At 40.7% G+C, this 22,621-nt stretch overlaps 1 protein-coding gene across 1 annotated transcript in view; it reads left to right on the top strand.

Moving 5' to 3' along the window:
- The first annotated feature begins 2,884 nt into the window (after window positions 1–2,884).
- MRC1 (mannose receptor C-type 1) overlaps window positions 2,885–22,621 on the top strand; it is a 90,066-nt gene continuing 70,329 nt past the window's right edge. Inside the window, exons 1-3 of the mRNA XM_004578577.3 lie at window positions 2,885–3,189; window positions 15,307–15,708; window positions 19,149–19,322. Coding sequence (XP_004578634.2) covers window positions 3,129–3,189; window positions 15,307–15,708; window positions 19,149–19,322 — 637 coding nt within the window. The 5' untranslated portion in view covers window positions 2,885–3,128. The remainder of the gene's footprint in view (window positions 3,190–15,306; window positions 15,709–19,148; window positions 19,323–22,621) is intronic.

Here is a 22,621-nt window from a genome sequence, read left to right on the forward strand (position 1 = left end):
TTGAAGTATATTCAGAATATGAACTGTCACCACTTAATGTTTCCAGAACTCTTAATCATCCCAAACAGAAAATGTGTGCCCACGGAGTCAATCTCCTTCTGCCTTTGACTGTACCTCCCTACCCCGATGAGCCAATCTGTCTCTGTGGACTTATCTATCCCACATATCTCACATAGTCCTCTTGTGCCTAGCATATTCCACTTAGCCTGAGGTTCAAAGGTTATGTAAGTTGTAGCCAAATGTCACAATTCTTTTTTATGACTACATTATATCCACTTTCAATGTAGTATGGGTACACCACATTCTGTTTCTATATTCATTTGCTGATAGGCACCTGAGTTGTAGTGACCTTTTGACCACTTTAAATAATGCTTCTAGATGACTGGTATGCAAATACAACCGTCTCCATTCCTTTGCATGTATCCCTAGAAGTAGAATTGCTGGGTTACCCTTACTTACACAATAATGGAATGTTTCATTCTGTGAAGGTCTGCAAACCAACTGAGCTCTTTCCACAGTGCTTTTGCCACTCAACAGTCCCATCAGCATTGTCAAGAATGTGTTTCTTGGGGCTGGCACGGTGCTGGAACAGGCACCAGCATCCCATACAGGCACTGCTCAGCGCCCTGGCTGCTCCACTTCTGATCTAGCTCCCTGTTGATGGGCTGGGAAATCAGTGGAGGATGGCTCAAGTTGAAATGTTTTTATTTGGTATTCTTGTTGAATCTGTAAGCCCTAACAATTTTTTTAAGTGGAAACTTGAAGACTTCCTACATATAAAATCATGCCATCTCATAAAGAGAGAGCATTTTACTTTTCGCAGCGTGGATTTTGAATGTGTTCTTGCCCACTGCTCTGGCTAGAATTTCTAGTCTTTATTGAATAGCAGTGATAGAAACCATGGGAGGCACGTTGGCCTTCAGGACACAGAGCTGTGGAGAACAAAGTGCCTGTTGTCTGCCCCTGCCCCTGCAAGCTGCACCAGGGCACACAGCAAAAGCCACGCTGCCAGCCGCCCAACTGAAGAGGGGCACAACCAGGATGGGAGCGCCTATTACAAGTGACAAGTGAGACTCCGTAGCCACCTTTTTATCAAGCTCTCCCCTTCAGACTCCATGTTTTGGAGTAGGCTCCCAAGCTCTGAGTTACTCCCACACACTGCCTGCCAGTTCAGTGGTTGTTCAGGCAGAGGGCTGGATTCCGCAATCTTCCTTCATGATGCTCCCCCAAGAGTTGAGGTTCTTCCTTGTCTTGGTCACCTCTTAAGGCCTGACAACTCTTAATTTCAAAAAGGCCAAAGAGATTCTTACATCCTCTGTGAGACAGTTGGCTACACTTTCTTCCCAAGCCACAGGTTTTACTACTGCTTCTGATTTTTAATTAAGCAACACAACCGTGTAACTAAAATACATTCTGAATGTGAATGTAGACTTAATCGAATTTTGCTTGCTTCTGAAATAGTATAAATTCAAATTCTGCAGGGCTTTTTGAAATGTATATGACTTATATACATTTATAAGCCACGAATGGCTCACTTAAAATATTGTTTATGATAAAGTAGCAAAACAATGTTTTAGAATGAAGCAGTTTGGTTCCATCTATTCTGAATTCTGTGCCCTTTTTTTTTTTTCTTTTTTTTTGGTCAGGCAAACATTGCTTTAGTGATTAAGAAACTTTGGTCACTATTCCTACATTTTCACCAATCTTTCTCTTCATTTGAGAATAATCTTAACTTTAGAGTGTTAAAAAAAAGTAATAGAACTACATTGCATTTTTTAAAATTAGGAAGTGTATAACTTTATTGTAAGAATGTTAAATCAGGACCTGACGCAGTAGCCTAGTGGCTAAGTCCTTGCCTTGCATGCACCAGGATCCCACATGGGTGCTGCTTTGTGTCCCAGCCACCCGGTTTCCCACCCAGCTCCCTGCTTGTGTCCTGGGAAAGCAGTCGAGGACGACCCAAAGCCTAGGGACCCTGCACCCCTGAGGGAGACTCAAAGGAAGCTCCTGGTTGCTGGCGTCGAATCAGCTGAGCTCCAGTCGTTGCAGCTACTTGGGAAGTGAATCAGCAGAAGGAAGATCTTCTCTTTCTCTCTTCCTCTCTGTAAATCTGACTTTCCAATAAAAATAAATAAATCTTTAAATAAATGTTTAATCAAGTCGTCCATGGGAAGGCGAATTCATTCAAAGTTACAAAAAAAATTTACAACGTTTCCAGCAGCTATTTACTTTCTGCTTTTCCTAACATTTCCCACACTCCAGTTATGTGTCAACCCTCCCATCATTATCTGCTTCAAAATGCTAACTCATGTTTTATCTGAAAAGTAACAAAACTGATGAGGGGTGAGGTCATACTGTGTTTGATGAAAAGGTCTATTGACACTTTTTATTTTAAGATTTCCACTTGCTGTAAAGTTATTATATATTGCTTGACTAAACGATTTAATTTCCTTCTTCCAGCATGAGGACCCTTCTAAACCTGAACAGGACTACTGCAGGTGAAAACAGAGTTTTTGCCACTATTTTCTTTTCTGTTTAGAGAACTTTCTGGGAAAAGCTTCTACAACTTTCTCACTTTTGGCTTTATGGAGATTCCCTCTTTTGGTATCTGCCTTACTATCCCTTTAGAGGGTGTTGTCTGCCGAGGACCGGTGTAATATCCTGCAGCTTGGGCTCCACCCAGCCCCAATTGAGGACTGAGAAGGCCAGAAAGCCCTCAGCTGTTTCACTTCTCCCCTTTCCGACAGGCAGGCAGGCAAACCTGGCCTCCCGCTGGTCACCATGGCCCCCTTGGCCCCCTCCCCCGCCCCCTCCCCACCGTCACCCCTCTCCTCCACGTGTCCCTTGCTTCCTCTGAATCTGCCCTTCACTCACAAGTTAGCTTACAAAGCAAAGTTGTAACTTTGAATTCCTGTTTTTCCAACCACCCTCATGTGACAGGATATCTCCTTATTGGAGGCTTTCCCTAAATTCAGGAGCCCTTTAAAAGGGAGAGCTTCCTCAGCACATCTTTTCAGCCGCGCAGCTCTGAGAGCATGGCCTAGGTGGAAGGCAGCTCAGGGGTTCCCACTGCTGCATCGTGTTCCTTCCTCCTCCTCTCCAACACTAGCAGGAAAGACAGCAGGGCCATGAAGCTATCGCTACTCCTGGTTTTTGTCTCTGTCCTTCCCATTGCAGTTCAGCTGCTGGGTAAGTCTGCTGTGAGGTGGGGCTCTCTGCATTGGGCGCCTTAGCATGCCTTCTTGTCTGGGCTAGATGTTACTGCGGTGTTGTCCGCACCTGTGTGAGCCGGCCAATCCAGCTTCCTGGCACCACAAGCTCTCTTGGTGAAACCCATTGTCTCTAGCTGGCCTCTGGAACCTGAGGCTGCAACTTCCCAGGTGTCAGGGGCTGCTCCGCTCCTAGTCCCCCAGAACCTCTGTCCTCCCACACCTTCTCTCATCTCCCCACTGTTCTTCCCTCATTTTATTTGCTCAGGAATTTCCTGCTCGGTGATTTCCTCATTCTGTTTTTCAGTTTGCAGTATTTCCATACAATACCCCCAAAATAGCTTGGGTGTCTGGCTGAAAGGGAGGCAGCTTGGCATCCCCCCATCCCTGGTATTAAGGACAGGGTCACAGGTCATTCCCCAGAAGGGATTTGTGCTACTCACACACCTGTTTTCTGTGAACCCTTTAAGCCCTTGATAACTTTTGTTGATAGCAAGTTCACCCTTACTAGTATTTTAATTGTTTAAATTACTGCATAAGCTGATTTATTCCTTGATTTTTCACTTTTTCTGGACAGCAGTGATTACTCATTAAGAATAGATTTAGATATTTTCAAATTCTCAAAAACATTATTGAATCTTTGCTGCTGCTGTAAACTCAACCTGTTTAAACTTCTGCATGAATTAAAGATTTCCATTCCTTATTTAATTTAGACAGGATATAGAAGGACTCCAAATTTGATTTTTGATTTCTTATCCAAGTTCTTCTATATTAGATCAATAAGTACTAGTTGAATACCCTGCATGCCAACAGCTCAACTCCATGCAGGGCTGTGAAGGTGGGGCCGGAAGCTTCCTGATGAAATACTATTTGACTACAGACACGGGTTTATAAAGTATGCACTCCGGAGCAGTGATTATAAAAAGCTGCAATCAAGGCATTATGGTTTACTCTGCTGCTTGTAGCTCTGTCCTGGTGTGAGCCGCTTCATATCTTGGTGCTCAACTTCCACAACTATAAGGTAGGGAGATGAATAGTTTTGTGATGATGAGTCAATGAGTAACAGCATGGAAATCATTTGCAACAGATTGGTTTTAGCTTCCCAGGTGTTAGCTATACAACTCTTCAAAAAGTTTGTGGAAAATGTGATAGAAAAAAGTAACATCCATTTTCCATGAACTCTTGGAAGACCATTTATATGGAACTGTGTGTCTTTTCCTCAACAGTCATTAATTGTCCCATAAAGCAATGCTCGAAGTGATTAAAGAAAAGAAAACAATGCTTCAATTGTAGCCAGGAGATGTTTTACCCTGGCCCTGACTATAAAGCGGTTCTTTCAATTACCGAAGGGTGTGGAGTGGGTGTTTGCCCTCTCTCCTATTCCTTGTCTGAGTGCTTGCGCTCCAGCTCCGTTTAAGTAGTTGGGTCCCTGCCACTCTCCACTAGGAAGTTTGACTTCCCAGTTCCCAGCTTTGATTCCAAGCTGGCTATTGTAGGCATTTGGAGACCAAGGCAACAGATGAGAGCTTGCTTTATTTCTCTCTCTCAAATATATAAGTAAATAAAATAAGGCAAGCAGGTTGCTGAAAAATGAGCTGTTAAGCTTGAAAAGACTGTAGAGATAGGGTGTGGCTTTATCATGGCTTTATCTTTTTCAAGACATTTGCCTTGGGAAAGAGTACTAAGTTATTCTTCCATGGCACCAAAGGGGAAAGAAGATCAAGGGAAGATCTAAGGATTGTTTTGTTCTAAGGTTGCCAGCCTACTTAGAAGTATAAATTCCCTACTCCTGCAAGTCCTCAAATGCAAGCTGAATGAATATTTCCAAGGCAGTTTACAAGACCCTGACTAAACACAACATGGCCCACTAGACATAGTTAGCTGTGTTATGTAGCTACATGGAAGAAAGAATACCTAGAGAGAAGGTGATATCAAACCAATCTACCCAAGGTCCTATGAACCAATATTTAACCAGTGTAGAAACACTGGAATATTATCACATTCATTTTTTTAAATTAACTCTTCAAAATTCCATATGTATTGTGTTTTTACAATACATCTTGGTTCACATTATCCTTGTTTTAAATGTCCCAAAGTCACATGATTGCAGATTGGACAGCTCTGCTACAATCACTTACCTACTTTCAATTGACTCAATGCTTTTAAGTAAAAAGTGTTTCTCAGTTCACTCAGGAATGTTCGCCCTCTTTGAGACAGCAGGATGCCTGACTGACTGATGTCTTCCTCCTCTGGGGTGCAGATATTGGAATAAGGAGGGAGCTGCTGAGGGATTGGCTTAGAGAAAACAAAACACAGAAACGAGGGAGCCCATTCCAGTTCCTGAAAAGCCTACAGTTCTTACTTTACCCTTTCATGCTCCCAGCAGCAGAGCAGAGGAGTGTGGGTACTATCAGAGCCTCTGTGTGGTTAGTGGTAGGTGAAGGGATACGTGGATTCTCATCATCCCTCCCCTACCCATGCCATGGCTTAGAAAACCACACAGCAGTCTTGAACTTTTCTTTAGACCTCCCCAAAAGGTATCCCACCCATAATCATCCTGAGCTTGTGTGAGTTGATGCCAAGGATGGACCAGAACTACTTCAAGTTGCCTAAAGAATCCCAGGGTAATTCCTTTCCTCGTGTTGTCACTGTCCTGTTGTCTCTTTTTTTTTTTTTTTTTTAATAATTTTTTTTTAAAGATTTATTTTATTTTTATTACAAAGTCAGATATACTGAGAGGAGGAGAGACAGAGAGGAAGTGGAGCTGCCGGGATTAGAACCAGCAGCCATATGGGATCAAGGCGAGGACCTTAGCCACTAGGCCACACTGCCAAGGCCTTTTTTTTTTTTTTTTTTTAAAGATTTTATTATTTTTTTTATTTTTATTACAAAGTCAGATATACTGAGAGGAGGAGAGACAGAGAGGAAGTGGAGCTGCCGGGATTAGAACCAGCAGCCATATGGGATCAAGGCGAGGACCTTAGCCACTAGGCCACACTGCCAAGCCCTTTTTTTTTTTTTTTTTTTTTTAAAGATTTTATTTTTTTTTTTATTTTTATTACAAAGTCAGATATACTGAGAGGAGGAGAGATAGAGAGGAAGTGGAGCTGCTGGGATTAGAACCAGCGGCCATATGGGATCAAGGCGAGGACCTTAGCCACTAGGCCACGCTGCCGAGCCCTGTCCTGTTGTCTCTTATGCATTTGACCCCAGTGTTCAGGCCTCCCTGGGGCTATAATCCTAGTGGAGACACTGGGAGAACTGGTCGGGCACAAAGGTTAGACCACAACAGAAGGTTCCAGCTTGGAAGTGAATGGGTCAGCTCCAGGGTATATATGTTGGTACACTGAAAATTTTCATTTGTGGTGCTCTGATTTCCAAGGTGGAAATGTTCCCATTGTGGTTGATTTCAAACTACCAATAGAATGCCCTTGGAGGCATAGCTGAGAAAGATGACAAACTATACTCCCAGTATCTGCTCTCACTGCCACAGGGCAAAACTGAGCCTTTCTGAACTCTCGGAGACAGACAAAGCAAAGGACTACCTGGCATGAAAAAGCCCAATAGCTAGAGTGAAAATGAGGGCGAGTCTTGGGGCAAGAGAGAGATCTTAACACTGGGCATTAAAGTGAGAAGGATATTGTAGATGCTCAAGTTTTGAGCTCATCATTTTATACAGGAAGCTGTAGGCCAGAGGGCTGGTATCCAGTAAGTGGAGCGTGTCACTCTGCATTTTTCACTTTTCCATATCCGCTAATTTCCTGCTGCAAATAGAAAATCAATATATGCAAATAAGGTCATCCCTGCTGCATCATGTGGCAAGCTCACAACGGCCTGAGAGCAAACAGGATGTGGTTCTAACACTGGTTTCCTGCTGAATCTTTGAATCCAGATCCACTTTGAATTTCTTCATCTAAATGCTAAGAAAAGGAATTATTGTCACACTTCACTATGATAGTAATGATTCTGACAATAACTCTTGAAAACTTTGATTCAGTAAAAACATGTGGAATGGCTCATCATTATCAGTGATGTCACTTTCTGTGATTTCAGGAGTCCTAAAATAGTATTTGTATTGTCGGATCATATTCACGTAACTTTTATTATAGTTTATTATCAATTTGTTATTGTTATTTGTTATTGTTTATTAGCAATTGTTATAATATTATTAATCTCTCTTTTAGAGATTTATTTATTTATTTGGAATTCAGACTTAGAGAGTAAGCAAGAGAAATAGGTCTTTTTTTCATTGACTCACTCTTCAGGGCTGGGCCAGGCCAAAAATTCAGGAGGCAGGAAATGCAACTAAGAGTCCCATGTGGGTGGTAGGGATCCAAACCCTTGGGTTGGCTTTTGCTGCTTTTCTCAAGCTATGAGCAGGGAGCTGGAGAAGATGTGGAGCATCCTGAACACCAATTGGTGCCCATATGGGGTGATGGTATCAGAGGCAGTGGTTTTACCCGCTACACTACAACACCAGCCTCTATTGCTAATGTCTTACAGTGCTTAATTTATTATTAAACTTTATTGTAGGTATGTGTGTAGAAAAAAAAAAGGCTGTATTTATGGTTTAGGGTTCACCAGTTGCCTTAGACTCTATCCCCTGTGCATAAGCAATGGGGCTGGGCATGGTGAGAGGGGAATGATGCTACTGTGGATAGACAACCTGAGGGGCCCATGGCTTTGCATAAAGCAGGTGGGTAGGTGTTACCGAGTGAAAGAACTGAAGCTCCAAAGATTGTATTGTGGAAGTCAGTGAGCAAATAGCTCTTTTCAGTGGTCCTCTCACTCCAGAGCCTCGGGCAGACATCATTTCTCAGTCGGAGTGTGCTGCTCAGGAAAGGTTTTGGGGAACAGTACAAGTGGATTCCCGGGCGGTTGTATCAAATGGAGTTACAAGACATGTACAAATTCTTGAAATCTATACCAATGATGAGTTTTCAAAAAGCTCATGGAAATGTATGTTGTGATAAAACTGCGTGGCTTAAAAATTTCTTCAGCACCAAAATCATCTTTTAATTCCATTTTCTTACAACTTTTTGAAATATTTTTGCATGTTAAAAGATGGGCTTCGATTTCTTTATATCATTATCATTTATATGATATCTTTATATCTTATTTCAAGAGGGGAAAGCAGGGAGTTCATATTTATCAAGTCTTAATCATTTGCACAAAGACATGTTGGACACTTTACATAAACTGCCCATTTAGAAGTTCACTGCAGGGGGCCCGGCGCCATGGCCTAGTGGCTTAAAGTCCTCGCCTTGAACGCCCCGGGATCCTATAGCACCGGTTCTAATCCTGGCAGCTCCACTTCCCATCCAGCTCCCTGCTTGTGGCCTGGGAAAGCAGACAAGAAGGACGGCTCAATGCTTCGGGATCCCGCCCCCTCCCCCCTCTTCCCCCCCCCCCCCCCCCCCCCGTGGGAGACCCGGAAGAGGTTCCTGGTTCCTGGCTTTGGTTTGTCTCAGCTCCAGCTGTTGCGCTCACTTGGGGAGTAAATCATCAGATAGAAGATCTTCCTCTGTGTTTCTCCTTCTCTCTGTATATCTGACTTTGTAATAAAAATGAATAAATTTTTTTTTTTAAAAAGAAGTTCACTGCAGGGCCCGACAGGGTGGCCTCGTGGCTTGAACACACGAGGATCCCATATGGATGCTGGTTCATGTCCAGACTGCCCTGCTTCCCCTTCAGCTCCCTGCTTGTGGCCTGGGAAAGCAGTAGAGGACGGCCCAAAGCCATGGGACCCTGCACCCGTGTGGGGAGATCCAGAAGAAGCTCCTGGCTCCTGGCTTCGGATCAGCTCAGTTCTGGCCATTGTGGCTACTTGGGAGGTGAACCAGTGGACCAAAGATCTTTATGTCTCTCCTCTATATATCTGACTTTTCAATAAAATAAATAAATCTTTTTAAAACGTTCACTGAAAGCATAGCAGAAGTGGAGGTTTTTGGTTTTATTTTAAACAGATGTGGAAACTGAAGTGAGATGAGGATGCTTCCTTTAATGTGGGTAAAGCAACCTTTACAGGCAGACAGGGACTCTAACTAGAAGCCCAGCCACCTCAGAGAGCATGTGTGTCTTCATCAGGCCCACCACCACCTCCTATGCTCAAAGTGCCTGGCTTCTGTTTTCACTTCCTAGGTCCTTCTGCTTGGTGCTGCCCCAGGAAGGAGGACTGGAAAAATTCCATGGACTCCATTTTCTTCTTCAAATCAGACCCTATTTTTAATTAATTAATTAATTTATTTTTATTACAAAGTCAGACATACAGAGAGGAGGAGAGACAGAGAGGAAGATCTTCTATCCTATGATTTACTCCCCAAGTGACTGCAACGGCCGGTGCTGCGCTGATCCGAAGGTAGGAGCCAGGAACCTCCTCCAGGTCTCCCATACAGGTGCAGTGTCCCAATGCCATCGGGCCGTCCTCGACTGCTTTCCCAGGCCACAAGCAGGGAGCTGGATGGGAAGTGGAGCTGCCGGGATTAGAACTGGCACCCATATGGGATCCCGGGGCTTTCAAGGCGAGGACTTTAGCCACTAGGCCACGGCGCGCCGGACCCCAGACCCTAATTTGAATTCATATTTGTTTCCCAAGGGCCAAATGCAACAATTTAAATTATTAGATTCGCTTTATATTTGGTGGACTACAGAAAAAAATGGTTAAAAACTGAAGTAACTCTCAGTGTTTCCTGGACCTCCCCACCAGGAGCAAGCCCAGCTTTGTGCATATTCTAGATGCACCACTAGTTTGCTTCACTTCAGTTCCTTTGGTGGTGAGGCGGGGGGGATACATGCAGGTTTTCTGTTTGTATGTTGAGGCTGATGCACATTCAGTATTTCTTGGTCTGGCTCCCCCCGAGGCTGACCTTTGCAGCTGCACTCTGATGTGAGTCTAGTAGTTTCTTTTTTGGTAGGCAATCCCAGGAAACACCGGCAGGAGTATGGGGAAGTGAGACAGGAAGAGGGTGGGCATGCTGCCAAGCAGTGACCACTGTGAGCAAGAGAAGCTCAGGGCTTGGAAGGCTCTGAGTGACAATGTGGTGTATGTGCCTGAGCTGCCCCAACCAAGCCCCAACCAGGCTTCGGAGGTTGTCAGTTCTTGCTCACTGCGGAGAAGAGCTCCTCTGAGGAGATGTTGGCCCTCGGACCCAGCTGGTCTGTGCCACATGCAGGTAGAAGGAGCTTTGATGGTGAGATGAAAATTCCAGGCCTTAGGATGAAGTGCTGACATTTGGGAGTGAAGCCGGCAAAGAAAATGAGTCTTGTCTGACTGATTCTGTTGCAGAATACTTACATGTCTGTCTGTTTTCCAGCTTCTACTTTAAGAAGATTTATTTTTATTTATTTGTTGAAGAGTAAAGGGATAGAGGAATGGAGGAATGAGGAAGAGTGAGAGAGGGAGGGAATAAAGAGACAATATGAATGTGAATCTTGTGCCTGCTACTTTGTTCACCAAATAACCATGACAACCATGACTGGTTCAGGCTGATGTCAGGAGCCTTGAGCTCCATCCAGGTCTCCCTTGTGGGTACAGGCACCCAGATACTTGGGCCATCTTCAGGCACCTTGCATTAGTATGGAGTTAGGTCTAAAGTGGAACAGTCAGGACCTGAATCAGTGCTTTAATATGGGATGCCTGAATTGCAGGTGGCAGTATAGCCCAGCGTACCACAATACCATCCCCAAGCTTCTTGCCTTCCAGAAGTTACTTTCTTGTGTATTTTGATAACAGCATTCTGTATGTTGATAGTGGGCAAAGGCTAAAAACATAAAGCTACATTCCTCAGTAGTCGTCATTTGTAGCCTATTTTACTTTGCTAGTAGGTTTTGCAAGTTTAATTACATATTTAATGTTGGGGAATAATTTTAAAATGTCAAAACATGCATGAGAGAAAATTCATGCCAACGTTATTGGATAGTTAGTCTTCTGTTACTAATCTGACATGCTGAGGTGGAAGTTACTGCATCTTTCCCAACTGTAATTTTGCCCCTGCTATTTCTGCCCTGGAACTAATCACAGTAGAGTGAGTTCTCTGTGTGGATAGGGAACGTCTCTCTCTGGTTTGGCTTTGTATTGTCATTAGCAGGGTGCCTGGCACATAGTAGGGTTCACTGTTATTGGCTGAAAAACAACTGTACCATCAGTTAGATAAAGTGCACACGGAGGGAGAATCAGTTCTGTACATATATCTCTGATGTTATAAGCATTAAAAAGAAGACAAACCCCAAGAAATCAAGACCTACTTATCAAGTCCCATAAATGAGACTACAAAGAAACGAATATAAGTCTCTAGCTGTCCTCAATTCTTTCAGTCTTAAAACATTAATATTTTGATAATTAGTATAGAAAACAATTACAATATTTACAAACATAGCACATTTAGTGTGGCTGATAGTTGCAAAAATGCCCCAAGCTGTCTGTCTTTAGGTCAAGGTCTTCAACATTTTTTCAGAGGAAGTATGATATTTGCAATCAGATACATTGCACAGAGATAGCAATAGAAGTTAAGTTACATGCTGACAACTTGAAGAGGAAAATAATTCATGAAAGCATCAACAGAGAGTGATCATTATCTGTTTCCTTGCATTGTCAACATGGGCAATATCAAACTTACACTGCTTCCTAATGTCTAAAGATAGAAAGGAAATTAGAATGATGTGTGGATTCTAATACAAGTTTTTCATTTCCATGTATTCTTTTCGTCAGTGTAAATGTTTACCAGTTGTTCTTTGTGAGAATCAACTTTTAGGGGAAAAGCTAAAGAGACCCCCAATCAATAACTTGTTACTAAAAATCTATTTGGGTAATTAGTCCAGCTGCTTCAATATAATGAATATTCTTGAAATCATTCCACTCATATTTGTGAGACACAGCAATACGGAACCAGGACAGTCTAGTTTCTCTTCACATGCAATGCATGTTCCCACAGATGGATATTGATAACATGAATAAACAAATGATGATTTAAGATAGTTATAGTTATCGCATGTCTATAGAAAAATCCAAGAGTGAAATGAGGGTAGGCAGCTCAGTATGGAGTTGATGATTCATCTGGGACCTTAATAAGCATGCCTCAAAGAGAGAACTCAAAAGGTGAAATCATTAAAGTATAAATGAGCCTAGAGTGTTCGAGGGATGAAGGGTGACATGTTTGGAATGTAGTGAGTGAGAGTGAATGGGCGAGTCATGCCCTCATGAATTAGCTATGATATGTGGGAGCTTGGAGTTTGGTTTTTGGTGGTAGTGGTTTTTCCTAAAACTGTGGTATCACTCTTGAAGACTTTCAATTGTTGGAGGCCTAGAATGAGAAAGCAAGCATCCTCCCAATTTAGAAACCTTTCTCACAAAGTAGAAGAGAAAGGAGACACTTTTGTAATTGAGTAGGCATTCAACCAAATGCAACATTCATCACAGGCAAACTGCTAAGAACTGTGAAAGCAGAATGAAACCTGACTCTTTCATGATGTTCAGGAACTATTACGTATTACTTTTGGAGTCAAGTGACAAGACAATCCCATTTTCTCTTGGGAAACTGGGAAATCTTTCACCTTGATGATGCCATTCAAAGACAGCAGGATCAAATGGGCAGTGGAGTTGGAGAGAAGGGACGGATGAGAGGTCATGTGTGTTAGAGTGCTCTAGAGGAATAGGACCAACCTATGTAGGGCAGATGAGTTGGTAAGAGGGATTAGAGCTCTTCAAAGACAGTTAGGCTGGAAACTCAGGAAAGTACTGTTTTGCACTTGAGTCATGGTAGTCCAAGAGAACAATTCCTTTCTCTGTTTTCTCTTAAGGCTTCAACTGATTGGATGAGGTCTGACTACATGGTATAGAGTAATCTGTTTCACTCAAAGTCTACTGGTTGAAGTGATAATCTCATTTGAAACAACAACAACATTCAGACTGGTATTGAATCAAACATGTGGGTACCATGGTCTGGTGAATTTGATGTGTAAAATGAACCATTGCTGTAGATTTTTGAGTAGAGAAAACACATTCCACTCTAAAGTGTTGGAGTACTGAGGTTCTTGGATAACTCTAAGTAACAAAATGAAATCAAATATGGGAAGGAGATTTGATCAGACACTGTGTATTTAGGTGACAGATATCATTTCCAGAGATAACAGAAATGTTCTGGATCCAGGCTTTATTGAGTCCTTATTAAAAAAACAAACAAACAACAAAACAAAACACACACGAGTAATACAAGTGAGGAAAACAGTGATATTTTCAAGAAAGCATAGAATTAGGAATCTGGAAATAATAGATGCAGAAGCCGTAAAAGTTTGTAAGCAAAAGCAGATATAGAAGCTCATTGGGAAAAAATAGTCTTCAGAAGCAAAGAATCAGTATGAACCTCAGGTGCATGGTTCTAGAACTGACCCCAGAGTGAAGGTGGTACTCACCTCACTGGGACTGAGAACAGTACATGGCACATGACATGTGGGGGTTCTTTGTAAACTGTGCTAGGGCCCACTAGTACGATTTTCCTTGAGGGTATTTTACTAGGATGGTTTGAATACAAATCATGAGCTTGCTTAGACTCGCAGACATCTGCAATGCTGCCAGCTCATTTTGATAAGCAGAAAGAATTGAGGAAAATTTGGCTGAAGTAGTTACTTTATATTATCTTGCAAAGTTATATGAAAGCCAGTTGCTTTCATTTGTATATTTCTTAAAAATTGAAAGAGAAAATTTTTTAAATGAATTTAGTTTTGATATAAGGCAAAAATAATGCTTGCCATATCCTTTTCTCCTTTTTCTTTTTGTAAGAGGAAGTCTGGTTTTGCCTGCCAGCAGTTAGATACTGTGAGTATGAGCCGTTCCTACATATTTGTTTAGCTCACCCGGCCCAGCATTATAAGTATAGAAAAGATTTTTCATAAGATATTAACTCCTGTGATACACAATGTTTACGTTTCGTTGCAAATGTCACAAATTGTTGTATCTTTGCTTTTCTAAGGATTATATTGAGTGTATCAATGAAATGAAAGTTAACATAATGCAGTAGATGCTAACTTGTATCTAGATGCTGCTTCTGAACTCGGTATCTACTGCTATAAGGGAAAAACAAAGCCTGAAACTTTGAGTTAATCTGACCTAGGATACCAAGAAAACATTTAATTAAGAAATTTGTAAAACATGAATACAAAATTATGTAAAGTGAAATTTGCTCTTTTGGACCTACTGATGAAGATGCCAGTTAAATGCCTGTGTGCATTTAACTGTATGTATGTATGTCTGTATGTATGTATGTCTGAGTCCCAGCTCTGATCCTGATTCCAGCTTTCTGTCAATGTCCACTGTGGAAGGCAGTAGATGACAACTAGCTGGATCCCTGCCATCCACATAGGAGATCTGAATCAACCTCCAGGCTCTGGGCATCCACCCCAGCCCAGCGCTGGGCACTGTGGGCATCTGGAGATGCAGACGCTCTCTGCCTCTGTTTAAACAAAACAAAACTCTGGTTTTTTTTTTTTAAAGAATAATTATATCTATATTTCATCAATCTATTTGAAGGTGGGTCAAGATATTTCATACTTTAAAATTTTATTCTACAACATGAGGGGTCTTAAAAAGTTTGTAGAAAGTACATGTCAAGCAAAAATTAGGCATGGATTTCAATATTTTTGTACCAATATAAACCAATCTTAAAATTTGTCTTCCACAAACTTTTTGAAGTATGCTTGTGTGTATTTAATTTACATGATTACATGAAATTACCTGAATTTTCTTTTCTTGGATTAATGTTATTCCTTTTCATAGTCTTTCACATTCACTCCACTATGCCTGTTAGTATTGCTCTTTTTTTAAGTGGTCCTCTTCATAAGGCTCTTGCTAAAAATTAAGATATCTTGAAGGCTTCCAGCCAATTGCCAGGAGCAGCAAGGCTTACCCCATGGTTGATGCTCAAGCCAGACCCTCTCTCCAATTTTCGCTCTGAAGGGAGCTGAGTTGGTCCAGGCAGGGTCACCTTCATCTCATTTCTTGTAATTGTAAATCTTTTCAGGGAAATGGAAGGTTGGGAACTTCTGACCTAAAAGTTTTCTCCTTGCTTCCTGTACTTACTTGAGCATGCTTTCTTCTTTTTTACAGACACGAGGCACTTTTTAATCTATAATGAAGATCACAGGCGCTGTGTGGAAGCCATCAGTTCCAATGCAGTCCAAACTGCAGTTTGCAACCAGGATTCTGAATCACAGAAGTTCCGATGGGTGTCTGACTCGCACATCATGAGTGTTGCACTTAAACTATGCCTGGGTGTGTCATCCAAACAGGACTGGACTCCTGTCTATCTGTATAATTGTGACCCAAAAAGTGAAGTTCAGAAATGGGAGTGCAAAAATGATACACTTTTTGGGATCCAGAATGAAGACTTATATTTTAACTATGGCAATAAACAAGAAAAGAATATTATGCTGTACAAGGGATCAGGTTTGTGGAGCAGGTGGAAGATCTATGGAACCACAGATGATCTGTGCTCCAGGGGTTATGAAGGTAAGAAGCTGAGTAGCTGGTACTCCTGCAACACATTGTTCTCATCTTCTTGGCTAGAAACTAATTTGAGAAAATAAGCAGTTTTATGTTTGGTCTGTACTTAAAATACTGATTGATCACCTGCTCTTGCTTTTTAATGATCTTTTATTCTGTGACAACATAATGGTAAATATATTTGGTTCAAAGGTCATGAATGATACTTTAGCATTTTAATTATTAGGCAGCATTTCTTTTACATTTCTCTAAAATTTTTTAAACTATGGGTTATAATTTTTTTTTAAAGATTTATTTTTATTTTTATTACAAAGTCAGATATACAGAGAGGAGGAGAGACAGAGAGGAAGATCTTCCATCCAATGTTTCACTCCCCAAGTGAGCCGCAACGGCTGGTGCATGCCGATCCGATGCCGGGAACCAGGAACCTCTTCCGGGTCTCCCACACGGGTGCAGGGTCCCTAAGTCTTGGGCCGTCCTCAACTGCTTTCCCAGGCCACAAGCAGGGAGCTGGATGGGAAGTGGAGCTGCCGGGATTAGAACCGGTGCCCATATGGGATCCTGGGGCGTTCAAGGCGAGGACTTAAGCCGCTAGGCCACGCCGCCGGGCCCTCTGGGTTATAATTTTTAGAAAAGAATTTCACTGTAGTCTTTGTCCTAAAGCCTCCTGTTTGCCATTGTAACATTGTAGTGGAATAAATGTGATTAGACTTCCCCTTTCCTTTGGCTTAAGCTATCCCAGAAGAAATATTTCTCAGAACAACATTAGCCTGTTCAAATTGCCTAACATGAAATTTCTGCAAACTCCTTCACAATTTGGGTTTGTTGATGTTTCTGCTTTCTTTTGCCACCCACCCCATTGGATGTTTAAAGACTGTAATAATCAAAAGATTAGGAAGTCTGAGGAATCAGTAAGTTAATAGGCAAAAGATTTTGTTAGTAACTTTAGAAAATGGTAGTAGAAAGGATATTATTTGTTGTTGGTCCTTGAGGTCCTGAAGTTGAAATAAAATTCAATAATTTAGTCTTGTTCAAATTTCACTCTCTGGTGACTACCTGAGAAAGAATAAAAAAGAACTTCAAAGTTTTTATAAAGGCTACTCTGGTACATCCGATGATGTTCCAACCCCATTTCAGATTTTGGGTACTTCGTTACTGTGAAATGTTATCTAAAACTACCTCAAGGTCAGAAAAGGAACCTGCCCTTGGGAATAAGCGATTCCCAGTTTCCAACATTACTATGTTTAGTGCCTGCTGTAATTGGCCAAACCTAGCTTATCACAGCTAAGAAACAGCGTAGGAATTCCTGTCAACTTTCCATTTGACATGAATATAAGGAGTTGGGAAGAATAGGGATTGAAGGAGAGTAAGAAGAGAGCTCAGGAAGGAGTAATCACGGGCCTTGGTTAAACAGGATCTAGGGTTTGAAGCTATAAGAGAAATAACCTCAGGAACACAACAAATAGAATATGATAGGAAAGGACAAGGGTGAAATCAACTTGCCTACAATTCTGTAGTTGTGCTAATTGAGCAATTCAACTTGAGAAAGATTGGTGCAAAGGCGTTAGACTTGTTTTATTTTAGAATTTAATGTGTCTGTCTTCCACTTTCTTTTTATTTGCCTTGAGATAACATGCACAGGGTTTAGGACAATGGTTTTCAAACTTAATTATGTTGAAGAATCATTTGGAAACCTCATTAAAAATACAATTCCTAACTCCCCTTCTCACCCAGTTTAAATTAGCACATAAGGGGAGTTATTCAGGAATTTATTGAGTTATATTTGCGAAAACTCGAGAATCCTGGTGCAGATGGCATATTGACCACATGTTTGCTTACAGTTCAGTGTTATCCTCATACTTAGTGTAAATTGTAACAGTGTCGAGTCACTCAGAGTGAACTTGACCTCATGAACTCCCATACACATTAGAGCTGAGGGGCATTAATAGGAGGAGGGGCAAAGGATGGCTGAGACTAAGAATTATTTTAGAATAATGGAATAAGAATTGTAGACCTGCATAGATTTAAATTTTGTCTGGAAATTTGGACCATAAAAGGAAAAGTAGATTGACCACAGCTACTTGATTCTCCTGGGGGCTCTCTGGAGATTGGTTTTATTGGCCTCATCAATGCCTGGTAATCGAATGCCTCAGAAATAATCAGATAAATACTGTTAGCCCTTAAATGTTCATTGCTGATTGGTATCTATTAATCTAAGTTAAACTTTCTGGTCAACTTCAAGTAGAGTAAAATCAGCCCTGAGGTGGGCTCATGGATTTTTAGCAACAAGGAATGCTTACCCCTCTTTCTGCTTCTAGTGCATTTGTTATACAAAATGTGAATTGGAAGCCTTGTTTTATAACTCAGTGTAACTAAAGGTTAAGTACCATTTTAAAGTTAACAACTAGCTAACTGAAGACCAATGAAAATGTGGTTAAAAATGGACCTAGTGCATTAATGAGGGCTGATAGGTAAATGAGTGGAGAAAAATGAAAAAAGAAATTTGCATGTTTTATTTAAGAATTTAAATAAGAAAGTAAATGTGCCCTTAATATATGCTTGTGATTTATAAACTTTATTTTACCTCAATAATGAAATGTCTTTTAAGAAATTTACATTTCATAGATTCTAAAACTTCAATCAAGGAAAGAATTCCTACGTAGGATAGACAGGATTTTGACCCATTATGACACACGTTCAAGTGCTTCAGTGTGAAAGGTTCTATAAAGACAGAAACTTTAAACGTACTGAATGAAACTTTTAGCAACGGAAGAGTTCTGTCATTGGAATTGCACATGAGTGTCTCCAGTTCTTTTGGATTAGGTAAAACTATAGTCAGCAATGATTCTATGTTTACTTCAGTTTTCCTTGCTAGTGAGACATACCTTCCCATGTAGTTTGTTTTGAATTCATTTTTCAAGAAGATGAATATTATTTGTAGATGGTTTCTAATGATTTTGAGTGGTTTCTTTCCATAATGTGAATCAAAACTGTGCATCTTGAAGTCCTTACGCAGAACCTCAAGATGGTGCTGGTCTTCAGTAAGTGGTTGAAGAGGATCTACTATCAACTTTGGGCCAAACAGCTTTATGGTTATCTTCCTTGTGAAGATTCACTGTTTTTTTTTTTCATTCTAACCAAGAGGAAGGATGATCTGTTGTCTGCTGAGAAAAGTGCAGAAGTGATTGGGGTGTCAATAGTGCTGACTACTGTTGCCTAACAGGATGAAGGGAAATTTATTCCAAAAGAGCAGAAATAACTCAAGTTAATCCTAAGTACAAACTGCTGAGTATCCTTAGCATAAGTGGGAAAAGAAGAGGAATTCCCTGGGTGGGAACAACAGGTGAGAACAGAAGAGTAAGACAAATTCCTTCAGTATGTTTTCTACCAAAGTCGTTATTCGGAAGTATCACTCATTCTAAGTGCAAATCTATGTGTTTCTGCAGCCATGTATACACTACTGGGCAATGCAAATGGAGCAAGCTGTGCATTTCCATTCAAGTTTCAAAACAAGTGGTATGCAGATTGCACCAATGCTGGCCGCTCAGATGGATGGCTGTGGTGTGGAACCACCACAGACTATGATACTGATAAGCTGTTTGGATTCTGTCCAGTGAAATGTAAGTCACTGCTTTTGTCTGGGATTTGACGCATTTGTTATGTAAAAATAATTATAAGACCTTGCATTGGCTTATAGCAGCTCTTTCTGAAGTGTTTTTACCTTTATTGCTTTATTATATTTCATCAGAACCCTTTATAGATCATGATCCCTGTTTAAGGATGAAGAAAATAATTCACATTGACCATTCCCTACAACAAATAGCTGCTTTGTTGATCCAACTATCAGTTATTTTTTTTTAACACTGTAGGACAAGTTATACTGTATGCGATACACTATCTACTTAACATTGGAGGGAGGTATACCATTTTATGTTCCAAAGCTTTACCTTTGTCAAACCATAGATCAAAAGCAGCTTACATGATGCCACCCAGATTGAATCAGATTGAATCATTTTGTATGAATGTGATGAAAAGTACTCAGGAGAAGTGATTGTAATAATATCCTTGTATATTTTACCCTAGGGAGAATGTCATTTGGTTTCACACGATTATGAATCAGCGCAGTGGGTAATTTATAAGTTTGAAGGGGGAGTTTAACAAGAACATTGTATTGCAGTCATGTCAAATAAATGATACTGTTACTCTAGTGTGAACGCACCAGAACAGGTTCTTGGTATTCTATCCATACTTAAGAATCTACAAGAGAGGCTGGCATTGTGGCACACAGGTTAAGCCATCACCTGCAACACCATCATCCAACAAGAATGCTGGTTCAAGTTCCAGTTTCTCTTCCTCCAATCAAGCTCCCAGCTAATGTGCCTGGGAAAGTAGTGTAAGATGTTCCCTGTCACACATGTGGGAGACCCAGTTGGAATTTTAAGATTCTGGCATTGAACTGGCCTATTCCCAGCCAGTGAAACCATTTATTCCTGTCTTTCCCTCTCCCTAACTGTATTTCAAATGATACAAATAAATCATAAAAAGAAAAAAAAATGAATCTGCACAGAGGCAGTACAACAAGGTGCAAGGATTGGGTTGCAAGGCTGAAGCTAACTAAGAAAGGGAGAAAAGTTCTTTAATTCAGCTTCCTTGACTTCAACACGTTGTCTTTGCTGCTGCCTCTTCCACCCCATCCCATTCCAAACACCTTCCCTCCTGCTACCTTTTGCGTCTTCAGAGTGCTTTAGAGCAGCTTTTGTTCCCTGGCACTACCCAGAGCTTTTTCTTTTGTCCCCCCTTTCCTATCCCCCGGCAAAGGGGCAGAACAGGGCAGAGCACCTGGGTAGCCTGGATGGTATGAGGCTGCCAACACTACTAAAACAGCATCACTCACAAGAAAAGTTTTGTGACCACAGATCTGTACATAAGCATTTTATTCTAAGCCTTATTATAAAACAGAACAACTTGAAATAGTAGCTGTCAAATTAAAGCCAACTTCTAACAGTGTACTTATTTGTCTCTGATTTATAATCCCTTAGATTCCTGCTAAAAAGAAATTTGATCTCTCTACCCCATGTAAGGTTGTAAACATCTTCTGCACGCAGTCCCTTTGTCCTTGGAGAAGGCTCACACAAGCTCATAGGCTCCACATTTGTAGGGATGCTGCTCACCTGATCTTGGTTGAGGTCTATGTATTTGCCTTTACTATATCAGCCTTTACAGATCTGCTTTCCATTAGGGATTTATAGATGTTTATTTCTTTTTGCGTAAGAAGTTGTTGTCTGCAAGACCTGAACTTTTGTCCAAAGTATTAAATGCTTGTCTTTCAGCGATCCAGGAGTGTGCTCCTTCTTGGTTTAGCAGGGATCATAGTCTCTCATCCTGCTAGCCTTCAGTGCTTAGGGGTGTGTATTTCATGAGTCTTGACTATAAACCATGAAATGGGCTGGCAAAGTAAGGTTGACAAGGGAGTGCACAGAAGTACATGTACTTGAATGAATGAATGTGAGGGCAAGTGGAAGTCACTAAGCCACACACACACACAATACAGCCTTAGATGGACATATGGCAGAAAAATGCCCCATGATCAATGGAATATCATCTTTGTCCTGTTCTTTTAGTTGATCCCTTCACAGCCAATACGTATTATTTTTCTATTGTGAACATTAAAATACTGCTTGATTTCAATGCACATTAAAAATTTAAAGCACCTTTTATCCATTTCATACTTTTAAAAAGGGTTTTGTGATTTTTCAAGCCCTATTATTTTCTGGTACTTCCAAAAGAGCATTTTATTTTATGATAACTTTACAGTAGCAGATTCAATCCAGGGAAAATGAGGAACCAGTTATTGACCTAGCGACTCTTAATATAAGCTGTTCATTATCTTTTGCCTTGTTTGTTTCAATGTTTTCCTTTTATTTAGACATTCATTTTCAAGTAACATGAGAACAGGAAAAGGAAAAGACCCTGTTGTCTCAGTTCTCTGTAGCTTGCAACTTTGACTTTTAGCATGGTTGTGCTGAGGGACTATGGGAATGTGAACGCTTTAGGGAGATGTACAATCAGCAAATCCATACCTTCAGTTAGAAATGAATATTAATTCCTGGGCTTAAAAGTGAAAACTGTGCATTCTTTAAATGAAGAGTCAGTTGTACTTTCTACTTTGGTCATTTGCATTCCTTTCTTTTATGTCTGGACAAGAAAATACTGCTTGACTTTAATATTCACATGTTTTTTCCATGTTATAAACAAAGCCATAAAAATTTTTAAAAAATTATTTAAAACACTTCCATCTTAAAATAAACTCCATGTAAATTTCATTTGGATGTCCTCACTTTTATGGCCAGTAAACTTGACAGGTCTCAGGTTATTATAATTTAGCATTACTGAATCAGCCTTATTTTTATATAAACATCTAATGATATGTGCTTAAGACCTCTTTCTGTGCCATTACTAGAGTTGCATGCTGATATGCCTTCCTCTTAGGACCACAGGTTTCATAATCCGTGCTGTGGGTGTGTTTGACTAAAAGGTCATGGTGGTTTCCTCCTCAGGAACATGGCATGGTTAGGTACATTAGTGAAATTCACCACAATGCAGACTGAATGGTATTGGAAATTGCCTGATTTCTTAACAAGTAATTTTCAGAAAATTTGAGAATTATATAATATGTTTTCTCTTTTTTACTAATGACCAACCTGTACTGTTGCTAAGAAGCTTTACTTATATTAAATATAAGCAATGAGAAAAAGAAGGCTTCAATAACTAATAAATCAGCTATTGTGGAGCCACTGTAGAGTCGCAGCATCTTAGGCATAGGACCAGGCCAGTCTGTCTTTTGGAGTCCCTGACCTTCTCCAATGTCCTGTGCTTCTGAACAGAACAAAGTAGAATGTGCAGGCAAAATATCTATTCA

This window comes from Ochotona princeps, chromosome 10 (assembly GCF_030435755.1).
Source record: "Ochotona princeps isolate mOchPri1 chromosome 10, mOchPri1.hap1, whole genome shotgun sequence".
In the NCBI taxonomy this organism is placed as follows: domain Eukaryota; kingdom Metazoa; phylum Chordata; class Mammalia; order Lagomorpha; family Ochotonidae; genus Ochotona; species Ochotona princeps.